This window comes from Chelonoidis abingdonii, chromosome 17 (assembly GCF_003597395.2).
Source record: "Chelonoidis abingdonii isolate Lonesome George chromosome 17, CheloAbing_2.0, whole genome shotgun sequence".
NCBI lineage: Eukaryota > Metazoa > Chordata > Testudines > Testudinidae > Chelonoidis > Chelonoidis abingdonii.
This window is the reverse complement of record NC_133785.1, coordinates 18,892,100-18,916,015: the sequence shown is the minus strand read 5'-3', so window position 1 is coordinate 18,916,015 and position 23,916 is coordinate 18,892,100. Positions and strand designations below refer to the sequence as shown.

The following is a 23,916-nucleotide window of genomic DNA, read 5'->3' as shown; positions in this document are numbered from 1 at the left end:
AGAGAGATCCAGGGTTCTGGTCTTGGGGTCCCCAGGGGAACGTTGGGGTGACTCGGGGGGCATACTAGGACCCCCAATAGTCCTAGTTGGTGGCAGCGAGAATATCCAAGCTGGTAGTGAGCTTGGAGGAGTTTCAGGTAAGCCCCCAGATTTTGGACGCAAAAGTCCAGGTTTGGGACAGGACCAGATTGTGGACGCTAAAGTCCAGGTCTGGGACAGGTGGCTATTACTACAATGGTGAGCGCGCGTGCGCACACACACACACCCCTACCTACTTGACTGGTTTCCTGCAGGAGCTCACGCCCTGTAAGAACACTGGGAGAACCAATTCCTGTAGCCGGGGGAACAATTACTCAATTCTCTCACCACTAAATGGCACAGGATGGTTACACTCTTCCCCTCACTGGGATATATCCTCCACAAGGCTGGAAAGGGATGTGAGGGGGGCCTCTAACTGAACTCCTAGCCTACAGCCAGCTGAGACTAGTCACCCAACCGGGATTTCACCAAAATCTAGACATCATCAGAGCACTGAGCTTTCCTGAGAATAAACAGAATCAAACCCTGCCTGCCAATGCTAATGAAACGATGGTGGGACTGCAAGAGCTGCCCGGGACAGAGTGAAGGGAATGTCTATGTAAGCCACTGGTCAACGTGTGTTGTGTGTCCCCTTCTGTGCCCGATACACAGAAGATGGGAGTCTGTCACCGACAGCAGCTGCAGAGCCTGGCTCCTTAGCTCAAGCTAGAGAGACTTATGCTTGTAGCTCTAGCAGTCCCGGGTTCTCTCTGTGGTGTTAGCCAAGATAGCAGCTGTCACACATTACAAGGCACATTTGATCTGTTGGAGCTTCAGGAAAGCAGAGGGCACCCAGAAACCATCAAGTAACCTGTACCTGGTAACTTATACTCTTTCCACAACTCCCACGAAGGGGGGTGTTTAGCTGAACTGATGCCCCCTTTTGTCCCCCGGTACTGACTATGATAATGGATAGGTGTTTCATCCTGGAAACTTCCAATGCATTCTACAAACTGATTTATGAGCTATATGCACAGGGATCATTCAACTACTGCAGAAATGCAGCCACTTGCGGGGGTGGAACAAGAGAACTGTTTAACAGCACACAGCAGCATAACCATTTAGGACAGGAAGTGAAGAATACCACATCTAATTGAACCTGCAGTAGGATTTAGGAACGCAGTTATTACCTGAGCTGGACTTTGGCCAGGACAGCAATGTTCACATCCCTGCTCTTCCATAAAGTTCCATTAAAGAGCCCAAAAATCAAGACCTCAGTGCCGCATCTCAGGCACCTTCAGCAACGCAGCACTCTCCTGCAGAAGGCTGGGACAGCAGCTCAGTGCTGGCTCACAGAGACAAGCACTACTCAATGCGTTACTAGCCACCGCTTCTCAAAGCACTCTGAGTTCTCCCTAGAGCTCTCCCATTCAAGCCCTGACTCAGCCCATCTCTGCTCAGCCTGGGACATGTGGTGTGATCAGAGCCCCAGGCAGGGGAGTGGCTGCTTCCAATCTGTGTTGTGTTCTCCTAAAAGTGGGGGAAATTAATCCTGTTCCCACCCAGGGTTCAAAGGCCACACACAGGGGCAGCCTTGCCATCAGCTCTCAATTCCCCAAGGACCAGGAATTTGCCCTGAGCCAGCCAGCCAAAGACAAGCTGGATCCTGGCAAGGATGCAAAGAAGCCAGGGAAGTTGGGGGAAGAACAACTGGCCAGAACTGATTCTGTGGCTCCATTTCCAGCCAGACTGGTTTTCTTGTGTGCTTGTTACTTTTGTGAGCAAACGGCTGTGTTGCGGCTTGTTTATTCTCTGCTCCTTCTCTCTCTCTTTGTTAGCCCCATGCCAAGGCAAGAGACGGAGTGAAAGGGGAGAGGTTGGGAGAAAGAGACTCAAGGGATCCACTAATGACCATCTTCTTAACGTTTCACAGAGACGCTTCGCAGCACAGGAATTAGTAATCTGCAGAGTAGGAACAGCCACAAACACCCATGCTGCCTTGCTTCCCCCTACACTGGTACAGGACAGGGCCTTCTAGCAGCAGAGAGAGAGAGGGGAGCTCGGCATCCATGTCCAATTCGCCCCTTGCTTGTTCTGCTGCATCTACCAACAAGGAGGCCAAGGGCAGCTGCAGTTTGAATGCTCATCTGCACGGCACACTTTGCTTAGGCTCCCTGAGGGGCCAGTAAGCACCTCGGAGCCCACTAACGCTGCCCAGCAGAGATCAGGGAGCTCCAGGGAAATAAGCCGTCTGGATTCAGAATAGTGCTAAAGATCTAGCTCTGCATGCAGACCCATACCCAGGCTGAAGTCTTTGATGCTCAGAACATCCCTCTGCACAGCTCATTTCATATATCAAACCAGCCACCCTGTGCCAATCCAGCAGGAGACCTGGCTACAGCATCATCAACCCTTTTGGCTGAGTGGCACAACCACCCTCTCTACACACATACCACCAACTCAGGGACAAGGTGACATTCCCTTCCTTACACTTCTGTCTCTCTCGTTCAGCATATTGCTTAGAAAAAGCCCAAAGGGAACAGAAGAGCTGCTCTGAGGCACAGCTGGGTCCCCAAGACAGCTGTGCAGGCCAAGGGCAGCGAAGAGAGAGGGAATGGGGGATCGAGAGACACAGCAAGAGAGGGAGGCAGGCAGCTCCATTCCGGGAGTCAGCAGTTGTATGACCCAGCAGGCAGCAGTGTAACGATTTCATCATTTTCCACCAGAATTGAATTAGTTTGAAGCCAAAATCAGATTTGTGAACCCAGTGCTCTTGACAGCAAACCCTTTACTTTGTCAGGCAGCTGTTAGCTGTCTCCCTCCGAGCTCTCGGGAGAGGACAAAAGAGGGGCTGCCTGGGACAATTGCACAAGGATGCCGATGCACTCCAGGTGGATGCAGTTAAGACAGGTGACTCCCACAGGACAGCCCCGCATCCCTGTGGTGACTGACCTGCAAGAGGGCACCTGAGAAACAGCACGGGCCAAAAAAAGACTCCCTCTGTGTTACTCCTTCTGGGTACTAAGCCAAGGGGAGGCCCTCACTCAGGCATTGCTCCTGCTGCACCCCCCAGTCCCCCAAGGGCCAATCAGAATGGATGTTCAGCGGGGACAGCTGTCCTATGGCTGGCTCCCCCTTGAAGGGGCTCAGATGGCCACGCTCCACAGAGTGGGACTTAGGGGGCCGAGGGACTATTTAGAGGCTCCTTGTGAATTCCTTAATGCCCTGACATGCCAGCAATAAGTAGCTCACAGTGAAGCTCCCTGGAAGAAGGGCACCACCGGGCCCTAGTGTTCTGGCTTTCTGAGCACAGCACAATGGCTTTGAAAAGACAAATCCCACACAGACTCCAGCACAAGGGGCACACAGGAGCTGCTCTAGGAAAACTCAGGGCACAGGCTCTGCTGGCCAGAGCATGAAACAGCAGGGCAAGCTCCCTTCATGCAGCTTTACAGCCCTCCTGCTATCCACAAGCCCAGCTCTGTCAACCCCTCTCAGTGCTGGCCTGCAGCCCCCCAGATATTCCAGGTTGGATCATACCACCACTCTGCCAACGCCCCACTGTCCTAACCTGCAGGTGCCCCTCCTTATTCTGGAGCTGGGTTCCCTTGATCAGGGAAAGCCAACCAGGCCAGTTTGTGTTATTTGATCAAATACCCACCCTGGACTAGCTTGAAACCAGTCATTTCATGGTGATCTAGCAAAGTCTGGAAGCCCAGGCCTCAAAAGAGAGAGGATAGAGCAGGGGTCGACAACCTTTCAGAAGTGGTGTGCCGAGTTTTCATTTATTCACTCTGATTTAAGGTTTCGTGTGCCAGTAATACACTTTAACGTTTTTAGAAGGTCTCTTTCTATAAGTCTATAATATATAACTAAACTATTGCTGTATGTAAAGTCAATAAGGTTTTTAAAGAAGCTTCATTTAAAATTAAATTAAAATGCAGAGCCTCTCAGACCAGTAACCAGGACCTGGGCAACGTGAGCGTCTCTGAAAATCAGCTTGCATGCTGCCTTCGGCACCCATGCCACAGGTTGCCTACCCCTGGGCTAGAGCATTAAACCATTGCACCACGCTAGCACTGACAGGGGACTAAATTCAGCCTTGGTGTAAGCAGGTGTATAGCCCAGTGAAGTCATACACCTGTTTATGGCTGGGCCAGATCCTCAGCTGGGGTAAACTGGTGTAGCTAAATTGATTTCAGTGGCACTCAGCTGATTTCCCCCTGTTGAAGATCTGGCCTGTAGCCTTTACCCAACGCTGCGAGAGGCTGCCCAGGCCATGCCAGTTTAGAGATGCCGGGATAGATTACACTCCCATCATCCCGAGTAGCTGAAATAGCCTCCCTGTGACCATTTATATTTTATAATATCATCTGGAAGAGAAGCCAGCAATAGTTTATAAACCAAGCAGGCTCAGCACCCCCTTGCCACAGACTTCATGCAGCAAAACAGGACAATAAGCCGGCAGCCGCGTTCGTGTGTTAGCAACGGCCGGTGGGAAATGCTTCCCTTGGGACAGGCAAGAGACTTTCCCTAGGTTGGGAAAAGCAGCCCAGAGATTACAGCCCTGGCATGCTCCCACATCCCCAGGGGCAATGGTTTGCTGCTAACTGCCTTTGATATCAGATGCATTCGCAGTGCCTCACTCACACCTAGGACATGCTGCGGCCCATGCTCTGCCATTCCCCATCCATGTGCCCTGAATGAAAGTGGAGGAGTCAGCCACTCCCAATGCTCCGGCACCTCCCATGGCCTGGCAGCCTGGCTTGCAGAGGAATGAGAATCCTAGGTTTTTGTTGCACATGGACCTACCCTCTTTATGCTATCTCATTGCATGCTGACCTAAGGACAGAGGCAGGCCAGCGTGCCCAACTGGAGGAGCCACTGAACCACTCTGAAAGAAACTCTGCCCTCCGACAAATTCTGGGAACTGCCCAGGCAAGAACTAGGGAACTGTCACCACGGGATCTAGACAGGAGCTGACCTGCTCCCACTCTCAGCACATCCTACGAGCATGCTCAGCAATGAATGAGCTGCCAAGAGCTAAAAAGAAACGGAACAGGAAGATTTTCCAGGCCTCCATCAGTCGGTGGAACAGGTCTGACCAGGTAAGGAGCAGCCAACATGGAAAGCCTTCCTTCAGGGACAGTCCTATACCATGGTGGGGGAGGATGAGAACAGAGCGCAAGGACAGGAAGACACAGAGAGGCTTGACAGAGGCTGAATGGGCCAAGCATGCACCAGGCATTGACAGGATCACAGAGAGGAGAGGGTGTCACATGTCAAAGGCAGATCATTTCTCTGGAGTCTGCCAAAAGCAAGGTTCCCCTGTAGCGAGGGCCCAGGGTCTGGCTGTGTGACCCAGCCCCTGGCACAGAGCCAGCAGCTCGCAGGAATGATCATTTTCCAGCAGGAGCAGAGTGTGTTTGAATCCAGCCGCCCTGGGTCGGTTGTGAACATGCTGACCGGAGCAATCAGCTGTTCTAAACGGGACCTGAGGGCAGAAATTAAGGGGTCAGATACTCTCACATTCCCTTCCCACCAACTCATGCTATGGGGCATGCAACAGGTGCACTTAGAATGAACAAGGGCCAGGAAGCAGGCAGCAAGGAGCCTCTGCGCCGAACGCTGAATGAAGCTGTGCAGCCCACAAGGCTGCCGGACGCCCTTCTGACTCTGCCTTCTCCACTCCTCCCCACCCCTGTGTTCTCAGTCACACACAGCTGCTTTGGAGGTTCTCTCTGACCATCCCAAAAGCCATGGACGCCATTTGCAAGGGGCTCTCATGATGAGCCGCAGCCATCTCCACTCTGAGCGCTGGCATCGACCAGCGGGAAAGGAGCCACCTGTGCCTGAAGAGGGCAGGCTGCGCTCCCTTTAATCCACCATCGCCAAGGTTAGCTCTCTGAAGCACGTTATTAGTCTGATCTGCAGGAAGATTAGCTGCCCCAGCCCCCCACACCCTCCCTAGGAGGGAATCAAATCTGTCAATACTGCAAAAGACGAAGAGGGGAATAGTTATTGTTTGCACCTACCCAACTCCATCCCTGCCTTCCCAGCCCCACATCACATGCTGCAGTAGAGTCAGCTGTTCCATGTACTGTATGCAGCCAGGAATTGCACTGCAGGGTATCGCCTCCCACCATCCCACTGCTTGGGCCCTAGGGTGTCTGTTACACTCGCCACAAAACTGGAGACGGTTCAGCATCACTAGCAGGGCCCCAGGCTCTGGATGGTGCATCACTGTGAGCTCTGGTACAATCGTCCCAGCAGGAGACCTGGACTGCCAGAGCCAGCATGGAACAAGGAGGAGAAAGAGGTCCCCAGGCACTCGCCTACCTAAGAATCTGGTGGGTACCAAAAAAAGCTTCTGGGTGATTTGGGCACTTTCTGGTGGTGTTTTTGCCCTCCCAGCCCTCTGCCCAGCATTACACTAGCTAAAACTGGGGCAGAGCTGAGGCCCACTGTATCACCAATGGGAGCAGCATTTACTACACACGCCTGGATCCACTGGTAAATACCTGTTTAAACCAAAACCTAGTGACTATCCCGCAACAGAGCCACGACCTCGTGCTCCATACTCAGCATGGAATACCACTAGATACCCTGCATCAGCCTGCGCTCCCATCCCCGCCCCGTTGGCAATAGTTCTCACAACAGACAAGCAGCTTATCAGCGCAGGCAGCAGCCCAGCCAGGTGACCGTGACGGAAGTGGATCAACCGGACCGGGAAGCAGCCCCCCTCAGCTAAAGCTACGCAGCCACTTACCGAGTTGATGCAACCCAATTCCTTGTTCAATAGCCAGGGCAGTGACAGCTTTCCCTCCCCTCGGTAGCAAGACTGAATGCGCTCCTTGATTTTGTCTTTTATCTTTTTCAGAGTGAAGAGGCAGAGGACGGACTCCTTGGGTGGCTTGACCCTGTTCTTCTGGCCCTGGGAGAAAACAGTGAAGAGGATGTCTTCCTGCTCTGAGATGCCCAGCTGCTTGGCAAGCACCTTGCCAGGCTTGCTGAGGTACGCATCCTGTATCAGGCGGTACTCGACGCCATCCCGTATGCAGCCAATGGGGAACTCCACGTAGGAGTAGAATTTGGGGTCGTCCACACAGAGGCGGACAATTTTGGAGGTGAAGAACTGCTCCCCTGTGGAGTCAGGCGAGGTAAGCTGGGTGTCGAGCTGCAAGGTCAGGTAGTAGACGAACTGCTCGCTGCTGAAGCTATAGATGTAGTAAATGTCGAACGTGGGAAACTTGGAGAGCGTGTCTGAGGGGATCTTGAGCTGGGAGGAGACAAACTCGTCCTGGTAGACGAAGCCAAACATCTCCGCGTTCTCCTCGTTGGTCATCAGCTTGCGGCTAGAGAGGGTGGGGAAGTATTCGGACTTCCCATCGATCGGCGTCCCAATGAAGAGCTTGTTTTGTCCGTTAAGCACCTCAATGATGACACCCGACATGGTGCCTGACTCATTTACACTAGAGAGGTAGTGCTCCTTGCGGTGGTGGGGTTCCCCCAGCTTGAAGAGATCGTCCAAGCGCAGGAACTGGCAGATGCCCTGGGAGGCACTGCCACAGGCGATCAGCCGGTTCCCTGAGTAGTCCACCAGCAGCAGCTTGTTGACATTATTGGTGGTGACCAGCCCATGGGGGCAGGACTGGACGCTGGGGGGCGGATAGCACTTCTCATTATCATCCACTGGTCCCGTCACATGGGCACGCAACAGCGTCAGGTTGTTGGAGAGCTTGTAGATCCGGTTGACAGCGCCCACGTAGACCTCCCCAGTTTTGTTGTGGACCACCAGGTGTGTCAAGCTCCAGTCTGTGACAGAGAAAGTCCTAAAGGGGGACTTGAGAGTGCCCTCTGCCAGTGGTAGCCAGGCGCTCCCCAAAAGCAGAAGAGTCCAGATATTAACGGACAAGTGGTGCTTGAGCCGAAGGAGCCACATTGCAGCAGTGTCACATCCGACCAGGGCCGTGCACAAACCTAGCCACAAAATAAATAGAAGCCAACCCAAAATAGAGGGGTGTGGGGAGGGGAGGGGGTATTACAGGGCCAAGATCTCCTCTGCTTCTGCTAGACTCCACATTCAGGGCATCGTGGACACTGGCAGCCTGATCAGCCCTAGAGGGAAAGACAAGAACAGGGTTAGGCAAGCCCTCCTGCAGCTCAAGTTATAACATTAAGCCTTTCGGGCTCCTCGCCCACCCTCTTGCCCCCTGTTAGCCACTCTCCATTTCTGGGGCTTTGGTTCTCACAGCCCTCTGGGGGCTTAGAGGGCTTCCATCTCTGTACATGGCAATGCAGCGCCCCTTCCATTCATCTCCTACAGAACATTACTCCCCTCATTCAACAACCACATGCAATGGGAGGGTGTCATAAACAGATAGCTAAGGGTTAATGTCTCTTTCACTTGGAAAGGGTTAACAACCTGACCAGAGGACCAATCAGGAAACAAGATACTTTCAAATCTCAAAGGGAGGGAAGCCTTTATTTGTAGTTTTTGGGTTTGGCTTTGTTCTCTCTGGGTCCTGGACGGGACTAGCGGTGAAACCAGGTTTCTGCCAATCTCCCTGCTACAGTCTCTCATCTATTCAGAATAGTGAGTAAGTAAAGGCAGTTATAGTCTTTTTAATTGTTTTGCTGTATTTGCAACTGTGTATCTGGCTGGTGTAGTTTTAATGTGTATTTGCTGGAAGTATCTTAAATTGTATTTCTGCTGGAGAGAGCTTTCTTTCTATTGTCTATAAGCTAAAAAACCCTGTATATTTACCATCTTGATTATAGAGACAATTTTTATGTTTTCCTTCTTTTATTAAAGTTTTCCCTTTTTTTTAGAATCTAATTGATCTTTTGGTTATCTTGTATAAGACTCCAGGGAAAGGAGAGACAGGGGGGAGGGAAAATCTGCTCTCTGTGTTTATCTCTCTCTCTACGGAAGAAGAGGGGGGAAGGGAAGTGGGTTATTTCCCTTTGTTGTGAGACTCAAGGAATCTGAGTCTTGGGGTCCCCAGGGAAGGTTTTGGGAGACCAGAGTTCATCAGGCACTCAAAGTCCTGATTGGTGGCAGCACTACAGGATCTAAGCTGGTAATTAAGCTTAGAGGATTCATGCTGGTACCCAAATTCTGGACGCTAAGGTTCAGATTTGGGAATTATACCATATGACAGGGGGAGCGGGGTGCAGCATCACAGAAAGCCACATTCGCCCACCTTCCACCTCGTCCCCCACCCCAGCAGCACAGAGACCATAGCTTCCTGTCTGAAGGGAGACGAGCCGAGAGCTGATTAGCACAATACAGTCTAAAACCACCCCAGTGAGCCTCCGGGCATTCACGGACACTTTGCTTCCCCACCCTGACACTTGCTGGCTCACATCATAGCCACCATCACTCCCACAATGCCAGAGCAGAACGCAGCTCCCTACAGAGCCTGTCAATGCTCTGACACTCCCTAGCAGGCATGGGAAGGTTGCTCTTGGGTGCTGTCAAGCACTCACTTCCCAGGGTGGATGAGCACTCAGCCTCAGCATCACTAGTCCAGAGAATCAGCCTGGCTCTCCATCAGGACATGAAGCCACAGGCCAGCCTGCAGCAGAGGGGACAGAGTGTAAATGCTCCCATCATTTCAGCTGCCAGAGGGAGTGTGCAGCGTCTCGACATACACATGGCAGGCAGCATGCTCACGGTTCACTCTCGAATGGCTCACAGACACAAGTGCCTCCATGGGGCGTAGCCAACACGTGCCCTTCATGCCGGCCACATGCACAGCCAGTCACAGTGCACAGGAGCACTCATTGGGGCCTGACACCTCCCACCGTGACACGAAGCTACACACGCCTCGGCCCTGGCAGTTCCATCCCAATTCATTGTGGGTTTTAAAATCTGGTCCTTGTGGCAGTTTGTTTACCACCCAGGAGCCACGGGGGAACCACACATGGTTCCTCTGAACAGCCAGCTGTCTCACTTCTTATCTAAACTAGCTGCAAGACTGGGGGACGGGATGGTTCAGGCACAGGCACCAATCAGTAGAGTCCCCTCAAAGACCTCAGTTCAAATCCAGCCTAGTCAGTGCTGACAAGGCTGCTACTATCTGAAGAAGTCCCCCATGAAACAAGCTGGCGAGTCTGCCTGAGCTCTAGGAGACAGGTGTACCTCACAAAACCCACCCGCCTAACCAACACCAAACCAGTTCCCTTCCTGGCTTCTCTGCTGAGATTGCTAAGGACTAAAATGGGCCATGGGCCTACACCCAGAGAGCAAAATGAAGGCTCGGTGGCAGGGGGAGTTCCTGAGGGAGACCTGCCCTTGCTGAAGTTACACAGAGGATTTCCATTGCCCAAGATGGCAATCCAGCAGTCCCTTTCCCAGACAGGAAAACAACTCACCAGTGACCTCGCACTCAGCCCCATGCTGTGGGAGCTGTGCATTTCACACCCACCACGCTGCAAAAGCAGTCCCCTCTTGAACAGAGAGGCTGGAAAACACCACAATGCGAGTGCCTCTGGGCCCTTCTTCCCCAGCCTGTGCAAGGCAGTCTACAAAGCTTTCATTGCATTTCACCAGTTACCTAATTGGACTTTAATGTGCTGAATGGCTGGTCATTAAAGAGATGTTACTTTTATAAAGACAGAGAGAGAAAGACTTTCACAAATGAAGGGAGAAATAAATGGTGCCAAATGTAGTGAGAGGAGAACACCCTGGCTGGAGTTAGAGCAGGAGGATTGGGAGTAAGGGCTCTGGGGGCCTTTGCCACTGACTTGCTACATGGCCTTTGGGGAGGCACTTCCCCCTCTCTGTGTTCCAGTTTCTCAGTCGTCTATAGAACTAGGGTAAACACACTGACCCACTGCATAGGGAGGATTAACATTTATAAAGTACCTTGAGATCCTTCAATGAAAGGAGCTGTAGGTGCAAAGTACGATCAGCCCCTGGGATTTGTTTGCCCCAACCAAATATCCAGGGATGTCCAGGTGCCCAGCCCGGTGTTAAATCTTCTGTTCCTCCAGACCCCCCCAGGCAAGAAGTTTGAAAGGCTGTAACAGGACAAAAAGAGACACCCCCCATCTGAGATCCCTGACTCAGAGAATACCCTGGCACAACCGGTGGGGATGCCTAGGATTTCCAGCAGGGAGTGGCATAGGCAGGAAATATCGCCCCAGGCAGGAGGATTGTCAGACTGCTATGTTCCACCACAGACCACACATCCAGCAAGAACAGGGATTCACCTTGCTCTAGACCATCAGGTCGCAGCCAGCAGAGGAGGTGGGGAGACAGACTCTAAAAGGACAGCAATCCAACCTTGCATGGTGAACCCAGCAATTACCGGGACAGAGGCAGGAAACCAGCAGCGGCAAAGACCCCCACCCTCCCTACCCAGAGTCATTTCATTCTCAGCTGGGGGCACAACTTCCTTCCCAGCTCCCACCAGTCATCCAGGGGCATGATCCTGCCACCTCCCACTCCCTGGCTCCCATCTTCTGGGGAGTCAGGTTTTCTCAGCCACTTGCTAGCAGATTTCCTTGAGACATCAGCCTGGTTCTTACACCACTCAGCAGATTCCCATGATGCCTCCTTCAAGGTGTCAAGGGAACCAGAGCAAAGGATTCTGGGGCCCCCGGGGATGGGGTCACTGTACAAAAGGACTAGAGAGTCCCTCATTCAACCTGCACAGCTAACATGTGACAGTGCTCATTCACCCTCCTGGGGAGCTCGAATTGCCACCCGCAGGAGAAGCCCACTCCAAACAGCCTAATGATATCAACAGCCTCTCTCCATGCCCTCCACCCAGCTCTCAGACCTCCTCCAACCCATCTCTCTGTGCACTCAAAATGGGGCTGGGCTGCATTGCACTGCCCCTTTGGACAGGGCACATGGCCAGTATCACTGAGGAGAAACCAAATGCACCGGGACTTCAGCTCCAGGTCCCCAGCCAAGCCAATCATCCACCTCTGCTCCCAGAGAGGCTCCGATGTGGAGCTCCTTCCCTTTCTTCAGGTCTGCTGCTAGGCCATATACTTCCACGACAGCTCCCTCCACTGCAAGGTCAGGACCAGGTGCCTGAAAGCACCAGCCAGTGGAGCACTGGCGCCCTTGATTTGCCACCAGTTTTGAGGGAAGTTCTGCACTGCGAAGGGGTTACTGCGACTTTGCCTACGCTGGTGCCAGTGTTAGCCCCACCCCAAGACCTACCTCAGCATCCCTTGACAACAATTCAGCATTTGCAAGGCAGAGAGCAGGGCTGGCAGAGCTCCAGGTGAGGGGGTAGGGAGATTTCAGAGCAAGCACTGCTCGCACATTCAGTCTCTGCAGAGGCCTTTTCAGCCTCTCATCTCTCCAGCAGCATGGAGTCACACTCACCCCTGCTTTCCCCTCCCTCAAAGCCCACAGTGAAAGCACCACCAGGACAAGGTAGGGTAATGCAGCACTGATGGAACGACACTAGGGCCACTGACAGATTGCTCTTAGCAGCACTGTCACAGCAGCAGCCCTGCCAGCTCCTTTCTGGCGCACCGGGTAACTCAAGCAAGGCCTTGGCTCCTGCTCCGGATGGTAAGTGCAATTCTAAGCAGCCCACGGGGCTCTCTCCAGCTGAGCGGGTGCCAGGTTCAAGTTGCCCTTGCTGTCTGTTTCACAGGCAGCATTTGAAGTCCTAATCTGTCCTTCCTCCATCCCCAGGGCTCTGTAAAGTACTAGCCTAGAGGGATGTTTGTGCGGCTGTATATACACATTGTGCAGACTAACACGGCTGCGTAGGAGCAGCAGGGAGAGATCGATGCACGTGTTTAACTGCAAAGCTTCTTGGGTGCTGAGTTAACTGATTCCAAGAGCCACCAGCCCCGGCAATAGTACTGATTATAACAATCTCACATTTTTTGGATCACATCTGATCACCATAAAGGAACTCAAAGCACTTAGTAAAAGGTATATTCACAAATCACTTTCCCCACCTCTGAAATGTAACCGCTTCTGGGTGGAGCACAACAGTCAAGCAACAAGGATAGGGAAACTCTGGCCCAAGCTCTCATAGCTAAAACATCAACTCGTAGGCCACATTTACACTACATGTGCTGTAGCAGCACTGTACAACCCTACTGTACACTACACAACCCCATAGTGTAGACAGAGACTACAGAGATGGAAGGTGCTTTTCTGTCACTGGAGGGACTCCACCTCCCCAAGCCAGTAGCTTGGTCAACAGAAGCATTCTTTCATCGACCTAGCTGCATCTACACTGTCTACAGTTACATCACTCAAGAGGGTGGATTTTTCACTCCCAGAGCGCCGTAGCTAGGTCAGTCTAAGTTTAAGAGTACAGCCAGCCTTACCGAGAAATCCCCGGCAACCTTGAACACCCACCCCCAAGGCAGACACAGCATGTTGATTTTTAAGGACTTGTCTGAAAGATCTGCACACTGAATTGCATAGGACGCCATATAAGGGTAAAAGGCTATATTGACCCTGCTGGGGCCTGAACTGTGCCTCCGGGCCACATGGACAAAACTGGAGACCAAGGGCAGGGGGAAGTGCTGCAATTTCCTCCTGGAGTGGGTGCCTTCAAAGGAAGGCTTCCAACCCCCTAGAAACAGGCACCTCTCTCAGCAACAGACAGCCCAGACAACTCTGGGGCAGTGCTCTCCACTGACACCCCCACCCCCACACACTGAGGGCAGTGTCATGTAGCAAGGTGGGAACTAGGCTATGGCTACACGACGAGGCTTTTAGCAACATGGTTGTACAGCCACACGCAGTGTAGCTGCTGTTTGTCGGACAGCAAAGCGTTGTTCAGTAAAACTTTTGTCATTGGGGGGGGGGAGGGGAAGGGATGACAAAAGTTTTGCCGACAAAGTGCCAGTGTAGACAAACCCCTATTTACGTCATGTATTGTTTCAACTCATCAAAGTATATGAGCCCTTTACAAATATTAATTAATGTCTCGCCCCTTCAGAGAGGCCAGGGAATATCATCACCACCAGTGTTTAATTTGTGTCGGGGCTCCTCTGGGCCGGGCCATTCATAGCCCCAGCACCTCTGGGCTTGCCGTGTCAGTTACGAAAGTAAAAAAATTGCTTGAACCCTGGCCCGGCTTTCATTACAAATTAAGCACTGGTCATCAAATTCCTGATGGAGAAACTGAGGCCCAGAGAGGGGAAGTGACTTGCTCAAAGGCTGCATAGTGAATCAGTGGCCCAGGGAGGAACAGAAACCTGGTCTCCTGACTCCCAGTCCAGTGCCTTATCCACAAGGCCGTCCTTCCTCTACCAGTGGCTCCCTTCAGGTGGCAAGGCCTATCAGTAGCTCTTCAGTAAGGGGGAAGCATGATACACATTCCTTCCATAATGCCAATTCCCCCGCCACACACACAGCATGCCCCACAGCGCTAGCCCAGATCACCTTCCCAAGCCAGACTACTGCTCTGCCTGGCTCTGAAGACACCACCAGGTGTTTTCAGCATGTTATTCCTGTCTCACACAGAGGAACAAGAGTCTAAATCTTTACCCTTCTTCTCCCCTGAGGAAATGGTCCCTCAGCTCCCCATTCCCTAGCTGTCAGACACACAGGATCCCACTACTCTAATGGGACTTCACAACGGGAAGCAAGTCCCACGCGGTGCCTGCCTTCCTCTTATTTCAATCAAGACTGTTCCTCTATCACTGTGACTGAACTAAGTGGCTGATCTCATCCCTGCAAGCAGCAAGGCGCAGTTTGCAGAGCACACAGGAGAGCTCACATTTCAATTGCAAAGTTTGAGTAACACACATTCTGTTAGTAATAATCCCACTGTAACAAATCCATGGCCACCCAGAATGTCACACAGGTTGCCATACTTCACATTCTCGCTGCTCAGAGCTTCCCACTTGGCAACACCAGGGAGAAAAGGAAGATCTCCCTCCCAAAATTCCAGGACCCTTCCACTTGAGATACAGGAAATGGGCAAATGTGTTAGCAATAAAGGTTCTGTGGACCACTGAGCAGTTCTGATGCCATCCAGAGGGGGCTGCGATGCACATGAACACTACCCTAGTTATTGTATTATTTACGTTGTCAGAGTGATGCAAGGACAGATATGTAAATACCTAGGTCTCTGTCTCAAGGAGATTACAATGTAAATTAGACTGACCAAACCATGACAAGACTATGAGGAGAGGAGGGAATGAGGACAGAGACCACAACGTGCACTAGGAAGACTAGGATTCCCTGTAATTCGTACACAAAACACTGCTCTAGATTCTTTAGAGGGAGCAGAACACTAAGTTGTTTTCTTTGGTGTACTTCTGGTTAGTCACATATTTTAGGAATCAGGCACCAGAGCTGGAAGAAGCCATGCTGGTGTAGGGATCAGTACTGGAAGACACTGAAAGAAAGGTCTTTTGAGTCACTCAAAGGGGGTATCTGGACATAGAAAAGGGAGTGGACAAACGAGAGAAGAGCAAGGCACAGGATATATGAGCTGAGCAGGAGACAGAGCAGAGATGTGTAGAGTATTTTGTTCTTGTTTTTTTAAAACAGCTCCACAGAGCTTTTTGCTGGTAACTCCACTTTTTTCATCATGGATCCTCTTTAGGCAGTTGCTTCTCTCTCATTCAGAACTTTGGCTCTGTTATTAAAGGGCATCTTCCTATAGCTGGTGATTGCATTATCGAATAATACCTGCCTAAAGCAATCAACAGTGGCTAAAAGAATAGAGGAAGTTTTATTATTTTTTTTTAAAATACAAAATGATTTGGGTTCCTAAGGTTTGGATCAAATTAAACAGAGGATCAGACTAAGTAGTGATTGAATGAAGTAGAAGGCTCTATTTTAAAGCACAGAGACAGCTGGCCAATCTAATTTTGTTTTTACCACTTAGACACGTGCTAGAACAGGTTGGGGAATCATAGAAGGGAGAGGGGGGTCTCCTCCACTTTAGTTTTCTCTCTGGTGGCTACAGCCCATTTTGAGAAAGGCAATGACGTGAATGTTGCCATGGGCTCTGTGACAGGGTGTGCATATCACGCACTGGACAAGAGAGGGCTAACCCCACACAATGGGCGTCAGAAGTCCTGCCCCTTAGACCATGCTGGGCATGCTCCAACTGCTGCCTCAGTATAAAAGGGAGCAGCCCGGTTCATTCTAAGCTGACTAACGGAGGAGAAGGATCTTTGGTGGAGGCTCCAGCTGAGGAGCCATCCCAGCTCTTGCCTGCGGGAGCCAGAGATCCTGAGAGTCAGACTGGAGGTCTGTGGCCAATGGAGCCCCAGGGAATCTCCCACACTGAGGAGCCCGGAGACCCCGATGCCCCATGAACTGCTGCTTCTGGAAGCACGGTGGGAAGTAACCCAGGGAGAGTGAGCGAGTGGTATCTCCCCGCCCAAATGAGGTTAGTGTGTTTTGGTGCAATTCCCCACTGATCCAGTGGCAGAGTCAGGGCCCCGGGTCAAGGCCCGGTGGAGTCGAGTGGGCCCAGACCCACCTACCCAGGTTGCTGCCTCCCCCCCGGTACTGTCCATTAGGCTGCACTGCCCTGAACACAAGGGCCACTGCAATCAACTCTGGCCATTAGGCAGCACTGCCCTGACCCCAAGGGCCACCATATTGACTCCAGCCTCTAGACCATGCCTCTTTCAGCCTAAAGACTGTCAGGAAGACTGTAACCAAGGCGGTATCACAACCCCGCCATGCCCCAAAGGAGGATGGGGTGTGCAGACCACGTGACAGCCCTCTTCCCAAAATTGCCACAGCCTGCTTCTCAATGCTAAATTCCCCTACCAAAAACATCTTATCATTACTACCACCAGCGGGAGTGCTGGTGCAGAAAGATGCCAGCATTTTAACCACTCCATCACCTGGACCTTATAGGGCTGAGCTCAAAGTGTCTCACCAAAGATCCTACAGAGGAAGTCTGTGACAAAGTTAGGCGCAGAACCCAGGACTTCTGATCCCCAGTCCTGCACCTTAACAGTGCCATCCTTCCACCCAAACACAGCAATGATGGCTAGTGTTAAATGCCCCAGCTGGCCACTACCCTAACCTCTATCCCCTGCGTTCCGGCTGGAAACTCCATTCCCACTGGAGACCTAGCAATTCATTTGTCTACAGGAAGTTGATCCTGTTCCGCAAATATGGCCACCATGGATATGGGACTTTGGAAACCTCCAGGCAGATGCCTTGGAGCCAAGCCCAGGCCTGAAATGGACTGCATTAAAAAACTACACCCCAAGCCCAGGCCGCAGGTTAATGCCAACTCAGAGAGCAACGCAAATAGGCCTAAAAATACATTCCATTATTCTGCCTGGACAGAAAAGTAAACAGGGAAGAACTTCCTGCGACAGAGAACAACCCTGCTGGATGACTCAAACAGCAGCAATGCAACAGGAACGCGGAGGAAGGAACATACAGAGGGGCTGCTGGGGAATAGTTTGTGTTTATTAGAGAGAGAGAGAGAGACTCCCCCAAACAAGCGTACCAGGAAACCTGCCATCAGAAGCAAAGCTGACACAGAAGCCACAACTGCCAGACTCAGTCAAACCCCTTTTATCCCACACTGGAAAGGAAATTTGCTAACTGCTTCACCTTTAAACTGGCCATGAAGCCCTGATTGTTTTAGATCCTGGTCACAGCTGCTCCATGAACTAGGTTAGAATGGACTGTCTGCCCGCCTGGCTGCAGCCAACAGACACACACTTCAAAAGACCCTTTCATCAAAATACCATTGACTTGCCCCATAAATGCTTGTCTCCCGCTTGCTTTCTAATAAAGATATGGAGACAGGCCATTCACTCCTCCAGCCTGCTGCACCTCTCCTCCCACTGCATCCTGCAGATATGTCAGAATCCTGTGTTTGTGACTTCAGAGATGCAGTCATTATAAAAATAATTTAGGGTGGCACAAAGGGTAGAACCAAGAGTGCTGGGATGGAATCAGGATTAAAGAGGTGAGGAGGAATTTAGGCTGAATACCAAGGAAAACTCCCTAATCTAGGTCTTGGATACTATAGTGCCTCAAAAGGACATAAATTGATAGAAAAGTGGGCAAGATTCAGCCCAACATAGAACAGACTCCCCTAAGAATCGATGGAAGTCCCACTGCTTGGAACATGTAAAGTGCAGTTATGATCAGCAAGGTGCAACGGCTCTGCGTCCCATGTGCATTCAGTGCCATTAGAGCTCACTTCGCTGCTCTTAGCGTTGCAGAGCTGGTACAGCTACAGTTGTGCAAGCTGGATTCTATTTTGGCTCGTGCATCATTAACAGAATCGGTCATTATCTGTGTTCTCATTGCAGCATGTTCATTTGTGGTGATGATACACAAGCCATCAGTAGCCCAGGTTGACTCCTGGAGTCCCACGCATGTTTACAGAGCTGGCACTTAAAAAAACCATCCCTCTACTCAAACAGAGGGAAACTGATCTGGAGTCAGCCAGATAAGGAACAAAGAGTCCCACAACCACCACAACAGCTTTAGCGTCACATTTCAAGGATAAGCAGCACTTTGAAAACTAGGCTTGGTAAGAAAATTGATGAATAAGGAACTATCCTGAACTGGCCCCCCAAAGAACGGGAGAAATGGGACTTAATGGGTCTTTATCTTTAAACACTGGGATTCATTTGTTGTGGTCAGCAACCAGCACCTTAGTCGACACACCTACCCCTCTGACGATTAGCAAAGGTAGAAGGGGGAAATTATACAAAGGAACCCCCGCAAGTGCAGTGGACAAGCCAGTAGATTGCAGGAGACATTAGGTATATTTTTAGGTTTGCCTTCATGGGAATAATCTTAAAGCCTTGCAGCAATAACGAAAGAAAAGGCTTGTAGTTCTACCAGTAGAAGCTTGTACTGTATATGCAACTCTCTGCACCTCAACTAAGCTTAACTCTTTCCTCTTTCCCCGCTCTAATTAAAAACATATTCTCAAAGATTTCTTCAATGTTCCCCAGCTAGTGGAATCATTGTTACAAATTTTATATCATGCACACACACAGAGTCTGGTCTAAAGTCTATTGAGAATGACCTCAATGAGCTCTGAATCAGACTCATTCAGATCTCAGTTACCTTTGGATTTATGCTGACGCATCTCCTCTGTCTTCATAGGAATTAACACTCGCACCCCTCTGCTTTCTCCTGGTGCAGCCTAGATCAGAGCCTAGCTTCACCCCACACAAGGTGGTATAGCGTGGAGAGTTGTCTAGTGATTAGAATGCAGACTGGTAGGCAGCAATCCAGGAGTCTATTGCTGGCTGTACCACTGACTCACTGAGCAACCTTGCGTGAGTCACTTAACCTCCTCCTGTGCCTGGGTTGCCCCGAAAGGAGAAATGGGAAGGAGCTGAGGTGTACCTCTCAGGGGCTCTGCAAAGTAATTTCACCTCCTCAGATATAAGGGGCACTATCAGTGCACAGTCATATTGCAACCATAAAACAAACAAACATGGGATTTATAGGAGGTATGTTTTTCCCTTCCTTGGCAATTCAGCATGCAAAGCAGCACAACGTTTTGTCCAGAGTGAACGAGTTCCTAGCCATCCAGCCACCGTATATTTTGAACACTAAAAATTTTTACACTCCTTGCAGAAAGCCACTTCTGAGTTGGCCCTGATCCCTTCCAAGATGGAAGCACAGCATTTTTCAAATCCCCAGCGCAGTGGGCTGGGGCAGAGACACAGACAAAGACCACACCCAGTCCTGCTATTAGCATTTGGTCCACACAAGAAAAGAGTAACCCAGACATCAGCAGAATACATTTGTTCAAACGTTCCCAGCGCCGTTAGCATCTTGATCAATTCTGGGAGAATTATAAAAATGCAAAGCTCCAGCTGCTCTGTCCATCTTTCCACAAGCACACCCAGGGATCTCTGCCCTACACACTTCCAATGGCATCTCTCTCTTTCCATTCATAGCAGCCCCCTTAATGGGGAGAATTGACAGGGAGCAGCACCCAGCCTTTTCCTTTACCACCTGCTGGCAAGGAGGCATTGCAAAGGTCTGGACTGGTCTAGGAGTGGGGAAGGGACCAAAGCACTGCCTCCAGCCTAAATGCAGTGTATGTCCTGTGGTTTCCCTCCTGTTTAATTAAGGGGTGCAGCCTGCATAATCTATGGGCCCTGGCATACAGCGCTTCATCTTACCAGAGGCTGCTCAGAGCTACGTGGGGCATTGCATGCTGGGAGCTGGAACTGCTCCAGCACACCAAAGATGAGGCCCCAGCAATCTGCTCAATTTTATGCAGATCAGGCACCGCCCTCAGGCTCCTGGTTAGTTAATGCAGCCCCTCAGCTGGGAGAAGTTAGAGCAGCCAGGTAATTAACAACAGACTGCTTGGCTGGCAGGGAAAGCCAGCCTGGAAGAGACAGGGCTAAAAATGAACAAAAATGGACATGCAGCAAAATTTGAATCTAGGATATTTTCCACTTCAGAATCAGAGAGGAAATGATCTGTTAGATTAGTGCGTCCATTTGGAAAAGGTAGGGGTGGGAGAGGAGATAGTGCCCTAGACTGAGCAGGGTAGATATGAGGAAAGTCTCACTTGATCTTAATCAGAAAGCAACAGCAGGTGTAGAACAGAACACACGCACACGCATGCTAGTATGTGAACCAGCAGTGAAGTCAACATCCCCGCTGGGTGGCTCTATAGCAAACTCTTTAAACATGTGGCTATGTAAAGCCTCGCTGTATCTTTCAGCTATAACCACCACCTCAGATCAGTGGGCTAGAGTTCAGGAAGGCTGGTCTTGTCCTTCCCAATGGGCAGAGATCACATTTGGAAGGGCGCAGTTTCCACCAGAGCTGATCTTCCTCTCCCCACACATTTCACAGCCTTAAGACTTGTTTCCCAGAGAGACACCCACATGGCAAGCAGAGCCCTCACCCACATGCATCATCTCCAGGTCCAGCCTCCACTGCTTGCCCCTAGTATTCTCCATTCTATTCATCAGCCCTCTTGGTCAGCATTCCCACAGCATGGGCAGAGGGGGAGGGGCAGCCTAACCAGGACCAAAGCCAGAAACTCACCTGCAGCCCTTCCCCTGTTCAATGGAAAGTGGATCCAATAAGGTCAGCCGAGGAGACACAAATGCGGAGGTCTCTCAGGGGGTGAGGGGCCAAGCTTTGCAAACTGAGACAGTGAAGCAGCATGGACTTTGCTTGCGCACACACGCACAACTTGTCAGCTGGGAACTTTTATTCACTGGGCCTTATATGCATGAGCTCTGAGCCAGGCAGAGCTGGACGCAGCTGCTCCCAAAGAGAATCAGCGCCTGCCCACAGCCTCTCGAGAAAGACACTCCAATCCCACCTGGCAGGGAGTGCTCACATCCCATCCTGCTGAATGCCAGCAGCTCAGGGTAGAGAGAGAAGACAAGGGGAGTTAAGCTAGCTCCAGCTGTACTTCAGCCTAAGGCAGAAAGGATTAACACACTGGGCAGAGGCAGCCGTGCCAGGCCCCCTACTCTCTACTTATCCACATCTCTTGTAGAGATAAGCAGGCCCTAATCAGCCCCCATCCCTCCAGCCACTGAGAAGGGTGGGAAGTTCCATTGAAACAGTCCCGGCCATCTCTGTCCCCGCAGGCTGTAAGCTCCTTGAGGCATATGCTATGTCGGCGTCATATCCATGGCAGAGCTACAGACATCGCCAGCGCTGCACAGACGCCCCTGGTGGAAGGGATTGGAAATTTCCATTAACTGACAAGAGAGGCTTTGCCTAGGGTGGGTGCAAGAGTGCAGAGGTAGGTTAACCCTTTCTATACTGCTACGCCTGGACCTGCGGTGTGATTATCATCTACACGCGTGCCACTGAAGCCAAGGGACCGTTCCAATGTGCCAGCGAGGCGTGGTGCAGTCCAGCCCAGGCGTAACTTGTGTGCTCAAGTGGTACCTGCCATGCTTGCCAAGCTATATGCACACTGTACACCAGGGGTCGGCAACCTTTCACAAGTGCTGTGCTGAGTCTTCATTTATTCACTCTAATTTAAGGTTTCGCATGCTGGTAATAGTTAAATGTTTTTTAGAAGGTCTCTCTCTATAAGTCTATATATTATATATCTAAACTAGTGTTGTATTGTAAAATAAACACGGTTTTCAAAATGTTTAAGAAGCTTCATTTAAAATTAAATTAAAATGTTGATCTTACGCCGCTGGCCCACTTAGCCCACTGCTGGTCTGGGGTTCTGTTCGCCTAGAACGGCAGTGGGTTGAGTGGGGCCTGCAACCAGGACTCCAGCTGGCAAGGGGCCAGCAGCCAGAACCCCAGATCGGCAGTGGGCTGTGTGGGGCCAGCGGCTGAGACCCCAGACTAGCAGTGGGCTGAGTGGGGCCTGCGGCCGGGACTCCAGCTGGCAAGGGGCCAGCAGCCAGAACCCCAGACCGGCAGCGGGCTGTGTGAGGCCAGCGACTGGGACCCCAGACTAGCAGTGGGCTGAGTGGCTCAGCCCACTACCGCTCACGGGTTCCATCTGCCGGCTCCTGTCAGCCGGGATCCTGACTGCCAGACCCGCTCAGCCCACTGTCAGTCTGGGGTCCCGGCCCTGCCCACATACAGTGGGTACCTACCTTCTCACTGGTTCTGGCCCATTCTCTCTCTCTCTCTGCACTGAGCTGAGGGTGGGAGTGCACTGAGCACAGGGCTGGGGGTGAAGGGTCTGGCCAGGAGCTAAAATGAGGGAGGGGGCTCAGGGTTGGGGCAGGAGGTTTGGGTGTGGGGCACTTACCTGGGCAGCTCCCATATGATGCGAGAACTGCAGGTGGGAATGTGGGGGTGGGGGTGCAGGAGCTCCCGTTTGGTGCTCAGGGTGAGGGTGGGGATGTAGGGGGTGCATGGGGCGTGGGGGGGGCTGAGGGTGAGTGTGGGGGGGCAAGAGTCAGGGCAGACGGGCTGGGGGCATGTGAGGGGGTGCAGTGTGTCAGGGCAGAGTAGGGGGGCTGGGTATGAGACCGGCGGGGCCACCCTATACTGGGCCAACCCCAGGACGGCCCTCTTGCTGGCCCCTGTCCCGGCGTCCAGGGCTGGCTTGGCCCCAGGATCTCAGACCAGGTCACGTGGCCCTGTCATAGGCAGGGATAGGCTGGTACAGTTAAAGTGGTGCAACTTCTATGTGTAGCCAAGCCTTGACACATGTATTCTTCACACTGGTTATGAAGGGAATAAACAACAAGAGATATGACAACAAAGACGACAGCCTTATCCACTCCCCCTCCCCCCCCCCGGCCACAGACTCCTTACCTTGAGGCTCAAAGCAGAGCCAGATACACTACCCCGGGGGAGTGCATAGCCCCTCCCCTCAGAGCGCTGCGCACGTGGCGGCAGGGCTCCAAGTGAGCGGGATGCGTCTTTCCCTCCCTGCGGAGCCAAACACTGCCCCATAGGAGCGCTCAGCCCCGGCCCCCAGAGCTCTGTGTGCACGGCGGCAGGGGAGGGGAGAAGGCAGGGGAGGCGCCGGCAGCTTGCTGCACTTAGCCCAGTGCTCCAGCCCGGGATCGCGGACCCCGCAGCTTGCCACACCGGGCAGGAATTTTAATGGCACGGGGAAGTCCCAGCAGGCAGCCGCATGCCATTAAAAATCGGCACGCATGTCATAGGTTGCCAACCCCTGCTGTAGATCCATCCTGGATGAGAACAACGAGTCTCTCCCAGGAAAGGGTTGGGGATACTGTGGGCTGGTCTCTGCAAATGGAACAGGTGAGAATTGGCAGCAGCAGTGCAGGGAGCAACACATAATGTTCAAACCAGCCCCACATGCAGCAAGCCCAGTCTGAACCTACCCCTATTCCAGCCCCTCCACCCCGACCCGCTGCCTGAACAGCAGGGGCCTGTATCACCAAAGATGGCCATGCTTGCAGGGCAGGCCTGCTTCACCTACCACCACTGCCCCCAGTGCCCCAGCCCGCACTTGGCAGGACCTCTGCTGAGGCACGATGCTCACTCACAAGCAC

General features: G+C 51.9%; 1 protein-coding gene across 2 annotated transcripts in view; it reads right to left on the bottom strand.

The window, feature by feature from the left end:
* The window catches only part of PLXNA1 (plexin A1), a 284,958-nt gene that overhangs the window by 246,794 nt on the left and 14,248 nt on the right, over positions 1-23,916 (bottom strand). Inside the window, exon 2 of one of the 2 annotated variants that reach the window (XM_032784344.2) lies at positions 6,788-8,136. The exons of the other annotated variant lie outside the window; for it this stretch is intronic. Coding sequence (XP_032640235.1) covers positions 6,788-7,960 — 1,173 coding nt within the window. The 5' untranslated portion in view covers positions 7,961-8,136. The remainder of the gene's footprint in view (positions 1-6,787; positions 8,137-23,916) is intronic. 2 annotated transcript variants of the gene reach the window in all.